We start from the raw sequence: 11379 nt of genomic DNA on the forward strand, positions 1-11379 counted from the left end.
ATTTAAAAATTAGAATTGTGTTCGACTATGAATACAAATTATTTGAAGTAATAAAAAAAGTTCTTGTTGTTTTTCAAATTCTTAAAAATGTATTCTCTAAAAGTTTAATTTAAAAATAAAAGTAAAAACATTTCATGGTCAAATGTCAAGTGTGTGTAGCAGGGAGAGTCCAACACAAAGGACACAAGACAAACCTGTACAAGAACTGCATTAAACGTTTAGGAGAACAATCACCAGTTGTACGTACAACAATCAACACAAACACAAAGGGCCCAAGCGCGATTCTTCTGTTTTGTTTCATTCCTCTGGTACCATTTAATACGGTTAATAGTTCAAAAACAAAACTAATAATTTACATCAAATTTAATGATGTATTCAATATTTCTCTTTACACCAGTAGTAACAAAAGAATTCATCCATAAAAACAACCTATACCACGTAAATACACCATTAAAATTATTACTAGTACAAAACAATCATTTAAAGTGTGATATTAAAATTATTACCATTTATACTCTCCTCCATGCTTCTTGATTCTCTTCAACACACCCTCCACTGCAATATCAAATGCATCTTTAACGCCATTTATCCCCTCATTGGGTTTACCATACACTATCTTCGCTATATTCTCTATAACTTTCTCCCTCATCGACTTCACCTTTTCTTTGCTGAAATTCTCAAGAACCGCTTTAATGGACGACCCATTTTTCACCGCGTACCGGTCTATGAACACTGAGTAACTCTCCGGTTCACCGGGCAGAAACCACTCGTATTGGAAATAAGCCGTTCTCTTCCAGAAGAAAACCGGAATTGAACCGGCCACCATGCAGTCGAAAATGGACCTTCGAGTGAAACTATCACCCCTGGGTTGTAAGCAAAAATCCGAATCGAGAAAAGTTTCCATAATTTCTGAAGTGCCATTGGAACATTTGGAACCAGCACAGTCCAGAACTCGGCATGAATCTGACTCGCTGTAGCAATGATTCAGTAATAAACCTCGGAAATCGTTTTTGAAAATCCCACGTGTAGCTCCGGCGAAGCAAAACAAAGTTTTTCTTTCACGGTGACGGACGAAGTTCTGCCACTGTGCGATGTCGTCGGCGGTGCTGGGGTGGAATCCGGTGGGATAAGGTACTCCAATGTCGAAATAATCCCAAGGGTTTTTCTCTATAAGGAGGCGCGTGATGTTACGCATACCCTGCATGTATATACAGCTTGAACCCCAGCCTTCATCCTTGATTCGCCGGAAATCCCATGAAATCCGACCAATCGAGATGAAATGATCCCATCCGTCAGTTCGCTGCCAATAAGTCTGATTCTGTACCCAATTGAGCAACAGCTCGCAATGCAGATCGCGATCTTTTGCACTGGAATTATTCTTAAACAAGTACTTCCCCACGGCGAGACCAGCATAAAACGGAATGTAAAAAGTCGAGGCTGATTCCGGCTCCAAAGTCCTGCACCTGTAATTCAACATACGATTATGGTAAATTAGCTCCAATGAAAACTGGTCCGTCCAATACCACGAACGGATCAAGCTTTCCGGAATTAAATTCGAAAGTGCGGTCGCTTCCCGGCCAAATCCATCGTTCGACAGCGCTTCGCAGGGGGAAATCCATGGGTTTAACTCATTACAATTTTGAATTAGCTCAGCGTTGAAAAACAGGGGAAGGTCGTATACATAGATTTTACCTAAAGGACATAAGTCAGTAACATTATCAACTTGTGTAATGGTCGAACTACTATCAGCATGAACGGCGGCGGAAGATTCAGTGGGGAGGGTAAGGAGCGGAGAAGAAGAGTGGGGGTGGAAAGTGATGTAAGCGGAAAAGGGGCGGGACCGGAGAGTGAAGAGGAGAAGAATTTGAAAGAGGAGGAGGGTAAGAATAAGCCATGTACGTGGATTGTGAAAGGAAAGCAGAAATGAGTTTTTTCGATCTGAAAAATCAGGGGATTTGGGTTTTGAAGGAGGGTTATTGGAATTAGGAAGCATCAGGTTCCGGCGAATTTGGCCGGGAAAATCAAGAATGGAAATGAACACGGAGGTTGTTGAGAAGGCGGCGGCGGTGGTCCAAAATGGTGGAGACAATAAAGAGAATAAAGTGAGCGGGGATATTAATAATCAAATGGTAGGTTGTGTTCTCTCCCTCAATCAAAGGGACATGTATTTCTACTAAATAGCCGCCAGCAGACATATGAGCTATACAAATTCTTTTAACACTTCATACAAATAAAAATCGAAAAGAGGTTCTCACTAGGGGTGCGCATCGGTTGGTTCGATTTGGTTTTATGTGTTATTGATTCGGTTTATCAGTTTTCGATTTGTAAATACATTAAACCGATAATCAAATCAATAACATATTTCTTATCAGTTTTTGGTTAATCGGTTTATGGTACTTAACGGTTCGATTTTCGATTTAACCAATAAGAAAATACTCATATATCGATAAGAAAATTTTCATATAAACCATATGATTTTTCTAGCATTTGGTATGAAAGTAACAATCATTTTTCTTGGAAGTTTAGACACTAGACACATTCAAAGGAAAAAGTGTGAAGACAATCGTTTAACCATTAACAAAAAGTGTGAAAGTAACAATCGTTTAACCATTAACAATAAGACTAGTGAATTTAGTATAGTCTTATTGGATTATCGGTTTAACCATTAACAAAATCATAAAACCGGAAACCGAACCAATAATCCAATAAAAAATTTTGCAAAACCGTTAAAAAATCGTTAGCCCAATAACCCAATATCGATAAGGAAAAATCACCTCATATACACATTTAAGAGTCAATATTACAGGTTTTAAATCTACTTTTAAAAAATTCTTGCTAACAGTTTAATTACGGGTTATAACATATCACTAATTATTTATAAATTAATTAAATTTTACTTTATTAAATAAGTTATTTTTTATAATTTTATATTATTATTAAATTATTTAAATAAAGAATACCCCATAATTATCTCTTACACAATTATAGGGATTTACATTGATTATTGTTCATTTTTTACAGTTACAAGTCACACCCACTCCATCTAAATCTCTCACCCCACGTCAATTTCACGTTAGAAAAAACAGAAATTCATCTTTCATCTCTTTCATCCATACTCCATTGAAGCCGGTTTTTCAATCTCTAAAAACTGATTAGGAGAAATATATTCTCCATACAATCAAAACAAAAGGGCAGATCTCTAAGTTGTAATTTTCAAAAAAAATAGTATTTTGGAGAAACCCCGTTTGATAATTGTATTGAAAGAAAGTTTATTTTACCATTTTCATGGAGATGAATCAGAGGTGTTTTGAGGTTGATCCTTTCTGGGTTTTGCTGGTTTGAGTTCTTACTACGCGAGGAATGGTAAAAAATCGAATCTTTATTGATTTTGCTAATGTTTTTGGGAGATTTATGGCCATGTGTAGTGTAGATTGGAGTTTATTATAAGAGGTAAAGATATTCTTGAAACCTTATGTTGTTTGGACTCTTGGAAAGTACTGCTGAGTGTGTGTTGTCCTCCAAAAGTTAATTGGGTTTTTTACTACATGTGATATGGTTAAATCAATTTAGTAGATTTTTTTTGTTAAAATTGTTATATTATGCATATTATTGGTATGAAAGCTGACTTAATATACGATTTATGAATATGGTATGAATTTTGTCTAATGTTGGAATGAATTGGTATAAAATTTGGTAAAAAACTTATATTTGGTGTGAGACTTGTTTAAATCTGATATGAAGTTGGTACACAGTTCAGAGGAAATCTATTTTTTTTTCAAATTATTCTCATTCTGTCTACTAAACTGGAATGAAACATGAATAATATTGGTATGAAAGCCGACTTAATATACGATTTATGAATATGGTATGAAATGTGTTTTAACATTGGTTTGAAATTGATTTATTGTTGGTATGAAAGCTGACTTAAGTTGTGTATTATTTTTATCAGAAAATGGTGTGATATCAGTGGTCCAATTATGTGAATTGATTGTAGTTTGTTAAATCATCCTTTTTTTTTTTGTGTATAAATTATGACTAATGTTGGTATGAAATTGATATTTTCTTCTTCTTTTTTTTTTATAATAAGAAGGTTTATTTTTCAATTTCTCCAATGCGGAAAAACAAAGAATGATGATGGCGCGATCAGTGAGAGTGAAGTAACTGGGACTGTTGCTAGCAAATTTGATGGATCCCGCATAGCAAAAGAACATGCTCCAGATACCAGCAATTATCCTACACCAAGACTACGGAGATCAAATTTGAGATAGTTGATTGCAGCTTAGACTCTTTAGTATTTCATGTCTTTTTAACTTTTGAACGATATATATTTGTTTTTTATACAGTTTTAAGTACTGAATGATATAGAATATGCACTGTTTTCTTCAAGTCAGTTATCAACTACATATGAATTACAGATTGACTCTCATAATTTCAGGATACTAGTTATATACAGATTGCATATCAATTGGATACAAAATTCTGGATACATAACAATTGGATACATAAACAGTTTAGTTTTGATATTTAGTTGGAGATCAAAATGAACACCATATAATTGGTATCCAAACTGTATATAGTTGACATCCAATTATTCATACCAACATTTATTCAACCTGAAGGATCTCATCTACCACCATGTTTAATTAATATAGATAAGCAGTTGTCCATCACAACAAAATCAAGATTTTTCAAACCCAAAAAAAACTTGATTTACTCGTCAGTGACAACAATTCTGGGAAAAAAAGAAGGAAAAGAGAGTAACATAGAAGAAAATGGATAAAATCATATTTTTTAATTAATTTTAACAAATTAGAGTGAATTAAGGAAACTAATTATTCCTAATTAGTTTGAATCTCCTAAATTTATGCTAATTAATAATTATCATCAATCAATTCAAATTTTATTAATACACCTATTTCCATTTTTTTCTTTTTTTTCTTCAAAATAGATTTATTTTCCTTTTTTTTTTATTCTTTTTTTTTTCAAAATCGATTTTTTATCCTTTTTATTTTTTTTCAAAATAGATTTTTACAATTAATAAAAAAATCTTTTTTTATTTAATAAAATGTTATAACATGAAATTTTTTATTGTTACAACTTGAAAGTTTTATTCTACTGCTATAACTTGAAAATATTAGTCTAATAAATGTCATATATGAAATTTTCACTATCGATAAACCAATAGTATTTTTTTCGGTTTGATTTATTGGTTAAATCGGTTTTTGCACACCCCTAATTCTCACTATGAAATTTTTTTATTGGGAGTGTTATTTTTTAATGAGCCATTGGGGTTTTAATGTGGGCTGGGAAACAAAAAAAAATCAATTTTATGTGCCTATTAATAATTTTATGAAATCTAGTGCTAATATCTTTTATTGTAATTTTTTCACTCGGCTCTCTCCTCTTTTCTCTTCCTCGTTCGTCCTTTGTAACATGATTTTTTCTTCCTAAATTTAATAAGATGTTGATATTTTTTTTCTTCGTTAGAGAGAAATTGGTGTTTGATCAAACTCAAATGTGAAAATTAACTTAGAAAACATAATTAGACGATCATATATTGTCATATTGAAAAATACAACAATAATAATAGGTTTGACCTTGTCACCTTGATAGTATATTAAGAAAAATGATTTAAGACACAACTCAATGTCAAACGTAAATTAACAAAGTGAAAATTGTCGAATAATATTACATAACGTAAGCACGCTAAATTTTATTTATTGGAGGTGGACAAATGAAGGTCATTGTTTGATTACCTAATAATATGTCGTCAATTTGTTGTTGGGAAAGCGAAGGCAGCAACTCTACTTTCGATGGACGGAAACTGAAGATTTGAAGGAGCGGCCACATGCACTGTGCATATGATTGTGAAATGAACAGAATTATGTTGCTTAAACTTGATCGTGTGCGGGGTTGAATTAAATTTGAATGGATCAAAATAATTAACGGATCAAGACTCAATTCAATTTAAATTTATTTGAGTCAAAATGGGTTGGATAATGGATTATGGGACAACATCTAATCCAATCCAATCCAATTTTAACTAAGTTTTAATTTTCTTTATTTGTTCTTTTACAATTTTACAATATTTTAATACCTAATAAGATTAAATTTTTTTTTATTATGACTATATATAACATATCAAATTTTTTTTAAAAAATAAAAATATTTAAACAAAATTTCTCTCAAGTCAATTTAGATTACATATCACCAAAATTTAATGAATTGAGCATGAGAGGATTATTAAACGGATTAGGTTTGATTTCACTATCCTAATTTGTCATAATATTCCAACTGACTAAAAAAAAGTCAAATTATATCCATGAAGACTGATTCTTTCGGACTCCAATACCGACGGATTGATCAGTTTTTAATTCTCTATTTGTCTTTTTGGGTCAATGGCGGAGCTAATGGCCATATACGGAATTTTTAAGAAGCATGATCAATATTTATAGAAGAAAAAGATAAAAAATTGGTTATCATATTCATATGTATAAGTAAGATATATTTTTATCGCATTGATTTAGATTTTAGGCTAATTTTAAGCTTGAAGAGGTGGTCTTGAGTTCACTGCTACTTAACCACTCATTGATTTATACTGATTTGAACCTCTAACCTCCAATTACAAAATCAGGTAATGAACCAATAGGCCAATAGATATTTTTTTGTCAAGTAATATCATTTCATTAAATAAATATCTTTATACATAGTATTAATATATACTACTGAATTATTTATTTATTTATTTGAATGATTTGGCAGTAGCTGTCACCTTGTGAAATGTCAAGACAGATCAGTACAACATTTTTTCATTAAGGGGTCGTTTGGCTATTGAAATACTATAGAGTTGTAATATTTTGTGGGATTAACTATTTCATTTTTTATATGATATTAACTAATTTCTATCATTTTAGTTAGTACAAAATGATTTGTAGAACTAATATACTTTGACTAAACGTGTCTTCTGCAGTGAACTTGTGATAAACGTTTCAAGAATAAATAGAAGTGCACACCATACTTGAAAAACAAAAACATAAACAAGTGAAACTTTGATCAGTAGTCAATCAATTGGGATATTGTAATTATTACTTTTTTGCATCTCAATTACCTTTCGGTAGCTTCAATTAAATCTATTTTTAATTATATATTTTTCATTTATCTTTTAAATTTTTTCAATTGCCAATTATTATGACTAAAATTGTTTGACTCTCTAAATTCGAATTGTATTTTTTAGTTATGTTTATTCCTGATCAGATAAACAGTATCGTATAATTTATAAAGACTGACTTCAATTTTTGGAAAAGCCAATAGTATTACTATTTATTTTTAGAAGGGGTAACCACTTTTGTCTTAACCTGGCGCTTAAGTCCTGCTAAAGCTCCACTCAGAACCTTGGAATAAAGGAATTGAAATATAATATAATATCTATCCCTCGAGTCAAATATACAAATCACAAAAGCATTTTTAATCCCAAGTGAGCATCTTACTTTTTTCCTTTTGAAAAAGCAATTTGCAGTTCCTTAATTAGTGCTCCCTTAAGCAATTATAACCAACTTTAATCATTATTTGCATCTTGACCTAAGTCTCATTTCAGGGGATTGGAATCTCTCATGACTCATCAACTCCAAAAATGATTGGCCACAAAATGTGTAACATATTGTATGGCGTTGCCAAGCTAGTTTTTTAGACAAGGATTTCCAAGTCCATATACAAGGAGACCACCAATTCATCCCAACGAATGTGATAATCTAGCCCACAAAGTAAATTGTGGTATGAACAATACCACTCATCCAATTAGATTGTGATCTGAACAACAACACTACTAACATCCATAAGAGACTGTAAAAAATCATGGTACAATTATGCTAAAAGTATTTGCATCAGCTAAACCAATCATATGACTTGTTAACTCATCAGTCTCATTTAACTGAACCATATGGAAATTATACTCATGTTTCACAGGATTAGATAGGTTTCTGTGATCGAGTTGTAGCATGGGAAGAACTTCTGCCGGAAAAGTAGGATAAATATTGCAACTACTTTCAGTTTGAATCGGTTTTAATTTATTCACCGGGAAAGAACAATATCTCGTTCAACAAATGGTAGATAGAGCAAAAAGATAATAAGGAAATAGGCATCAAGAGTTTTGCATAATCTAGAGACTAACACAATACCACAACCATTTACTGCTTCTTCAATAGCAAGGGTCCAACGTTATCTCCGGTTTCCTTGTTGTGCTTCACGTGACTTCCATCACATAGAGGAAAAGTCCCAGACCTCCAACACCTGAACACAAAAATCTCCCACTTACTAAAATTATCGACTAAATTCAGTTTGAAATGTTATTCTAGTAAGATCAGTTCCAGAATCAAGAAGGCAATAATAAGTAGGGAGATATCAATGACTCTGTTCTCCAGTTCAACGATCAGTAAATGTAGATAACATATGGTCCTCTTCCAAACCAATTAAAGAGAAAAGGGGGTGGGAGCGGGGAAGGAGGGTCTTCGTTCAGTATCGAGCCCCTCAATGAGACGGACCAGAGACAAATTCAACTAGAGCAACTCACATTGGACACACTGGTAATCAAGGTCGAATCCTGATCTTCTCCGAGTTATATACATCTCTCCCATCCTCATTTATAAAATAGAACTGACTAATCCTGAATTAAACGGAGAAACTCAAGGTTCTCTGACAAATTAGCCATGTTTTATATATGTTTCAAGATGTCTCTTAGATGTAGAAAATGTGATTCATTTTACTTTGGTTAAATGATGTAACTTTTTACAATAGTCTTTTTTGATTATATTACTTTATACAATCAGGTATAGCATCATCATATGTGATAAACATAATTATGTAAAACAATCAAAACATTATGTGCTCTAAGCCTCTAACACACGTAGTGTTGTTTCACATCAAACGTATAAATAGTTCTCCTATGATAATTACAATATAATATATGTATGTATATATTAACTAAAGCTGGCAATCAAACACCTGATCCTATTAAGGATATAATACTGAATTATTTTCAATAACATGTATATAACCAAAAACAATCCTTCAACACCAATATTCTTGAAGGACTTAAAGTGAAGTGGTCATCTATACAAACATTTTGGAATATGAAATTAATTTAAACAAAATCAGATTCAATACACTACCAACAATAGGGTTGACTTCCTTTTTTCCACGAGCGAACAACATGTATCAGGTATCTCTGACCACCAAAGAAAGGTGATGACTAATGGGATAATAGGACTGACTATTGATTGGACTTAAAATATGTACGACTACTTTCTTTCAACTTCAACCAAATAATGTCCCATCTCTACTTAAAAATGAACAAACATTTCTTTTTTCCTATGAACGTACCAAAGTCGCAAGTTAACAGTTACAAAAAGAATTTTCAAATAAAATACAGATTTTGGAATAAATAAACACTGTTGATTGACCCATACCACTATGTGGCTTGTCCCCATTTTCGCACAAAAAGGGAGAAATAGGGATAAAGAATTGAGTAAATTAAAATTTTGCAGGTTTCTAACAATTTTTGTCAGCAATGCATATTCCCAACTACCTGGAATCATCCAAAAAATTTCAACAACAAGAAAAATAAGAAATACTAGAATAATATATCAAATTGAGGAATTATGAAAATGTATAAGAGATAAAAATGAACCTGCAGTAAGCAGTAAGAGGCTTAGAGAGTTCAGTGACGAGAACAGAGTCGACCACTTTTGCTTCATCCTTCTTAATGTCTGGGTTTATAGCTTCGGCACGAACCACCACCATACGCCTTGGCTTCGCGGTGAAGGAAGATAATGAGCCGCCGCATGAGAATCCAGATTGAATTATGCTACTTGTCGACGCCATTGTTGTTATTTGGGAATGAGTTGATAACAATGTGATGCCTTAATAAAAGAAGAAGATGAAGAGAAAGGGGTGACGAACGTGTGGCGAGCACAGTCCTCCCTTGTGAATTCTGATTTTCCCCAAATCGAGTGGAAGCTACATTATCCACGTTCCTAAATTTGTGATTTCTGCGAAAATGTAAATTTAATTCAATTGAGTTTAACTAAATTCAATCCGCGTCAAAAAAAAATTTAACCAAGAAATTTGAGTAAAATTTTTCCAGTAAATCTTTTTGATGTTGGTCATTTACAAACCATTTGCACATGGATTGTAATTCGTGAATTGTTTAAATATGCAGTGGTCAATAATATTATTATAGTAATATATGAATAAATCATGCATGTTAAATTGTGATAATAATTAAGCCGATGTTGTGTGGGTAAAATTATACACATGATACTAAAGTCAAGTCATAAAGTGATTTGAGTGTTACTTACAAGGACATATTTGAGCAAAAAAATTTTAACATTATCTTGAAAATTAACTACGTAAATTAAACTACTCTTTCACTTGTTAGTGAAAACATCATCTTCTTTTGTTTGGGGTTGAAATACATAAATTAATATGGAAGGAAACCCATACGTTGACTACTATTGATTCTTCAAACGTTTACAATGTAATCCTTCTTTTAAGGGTACATGTACAGAAGTCAGAATATAAAGCAACAAGAGTATTCAAATTAGTTTTGGCACAAGTGAAATGAAAGCAAAAGATGTACTATACTTTTCGAGAAAATATTGTTAATTTTGTCATATACTTCAATGGGATTTATTATTATATGGATCGTGTTTAGTTTGACTAATAAAAGTAAATTCTACACCATTTTGTCAATCACTTCAAAGTAATATATATGATCAAGTTTTAAGGATTATAATTTGTAAACAAAATAAATCAAACTCGACCTTAATTTTGAAAAACATTCATATCATACAATTTTATACTTACTAAAAAGTTAGATAATTTAATTTTACACAATAAATATTCCACAAATGTAAGAATCATTCAATACATGTTATAATAAATTTGTAATAGTGTGACAAGTTATTGTTGTCACTATATACTATTTATTTATTTTAAAAAGAGAAAATACTAGAAAACACATGTTTCTACAGCTAATTAGGATTTGATATTTGATGGTTTACCAAACTAATTAAAGAAAGTCATAAAAAAAGGAACAAAGCAAATTAGAGCTTTTATTTTTAGACACTTGTCACTTGCTCTTGCGTCATCTCTACCAAGCGGTCAATTCTTCCCATCATTTTTGCTTAAATAATTGTTATAACATGCATGTTGTGCCACGCCGGGGTCGATTTATGATATATGATGATATTTTTTTAAAATATTCAACAAATATATACGAAATATAATTTGAGAATTCAGTGAGTTGTTAATTTAGTGACATGATATGAGTTTTTTTTTTTTTATACTTTGATACTTTCTTAATTTATATTTATATGTAAATCT

General features: G+C 31.8%; 2 protein-coding genes across 2 annotated transcripts; both read right to left on the reverse strand.

Annotated features, from left to right (window-relative positions):
- Positions 1–502: 502 nt before the first annotated feature.
- Positions 503–1993, reverse strand: LOC125828259 (xyloglucan galactosyltransferase XLT2). The gene has a single exon (XM_049507572.1). It carries the CDS (start codon positions 1991–1993, stop codon positions 503–505), a length of 1491 nt encoding a protein of 496 aa, XP_049363529.1.
- A 6047-nt stretch (positions 1994–8040) lies between these two features.
- Positions 8041–9887, reverse strand: LOC125828242 (CDGSH iron-sulfur domain-containing protein NEET). Its single transcript, XM_049507557.1, has 2 exons — positions 9683–9887; positions 8041–8286 (listed from the first exon to the last, which is right to left on the reverse strand). Exons 1-2 carry the CDS (start codon positions 9874–9876, stop codon positions 8184–8186), a joined length of 297 nt encoding a protein of 98 aa, XP_049363514.1. The 5' UTR covers positions 9877–9887; the 3' UTR covers positions 8041–8183.
- Between the last annotated feature and the right edge of the window lie 1492 nt (positions 9888–11379).

Source organism: Solanum verrucosum, unplaced genomic scaffold, assembly GCF_900185275.1.
Source record: "Solanum verrucosum unplaced genomic scaffold, falcon-dt-bn FXZP01000047.1, whole genome shotgun sequence".
Taxonomy (NCBI): Eukaryota; Viridiplantae; Streptophyta; class Magnoliopsida; order Solanales; family Solanaceae; genus Solanum; species Solanum verrucosum.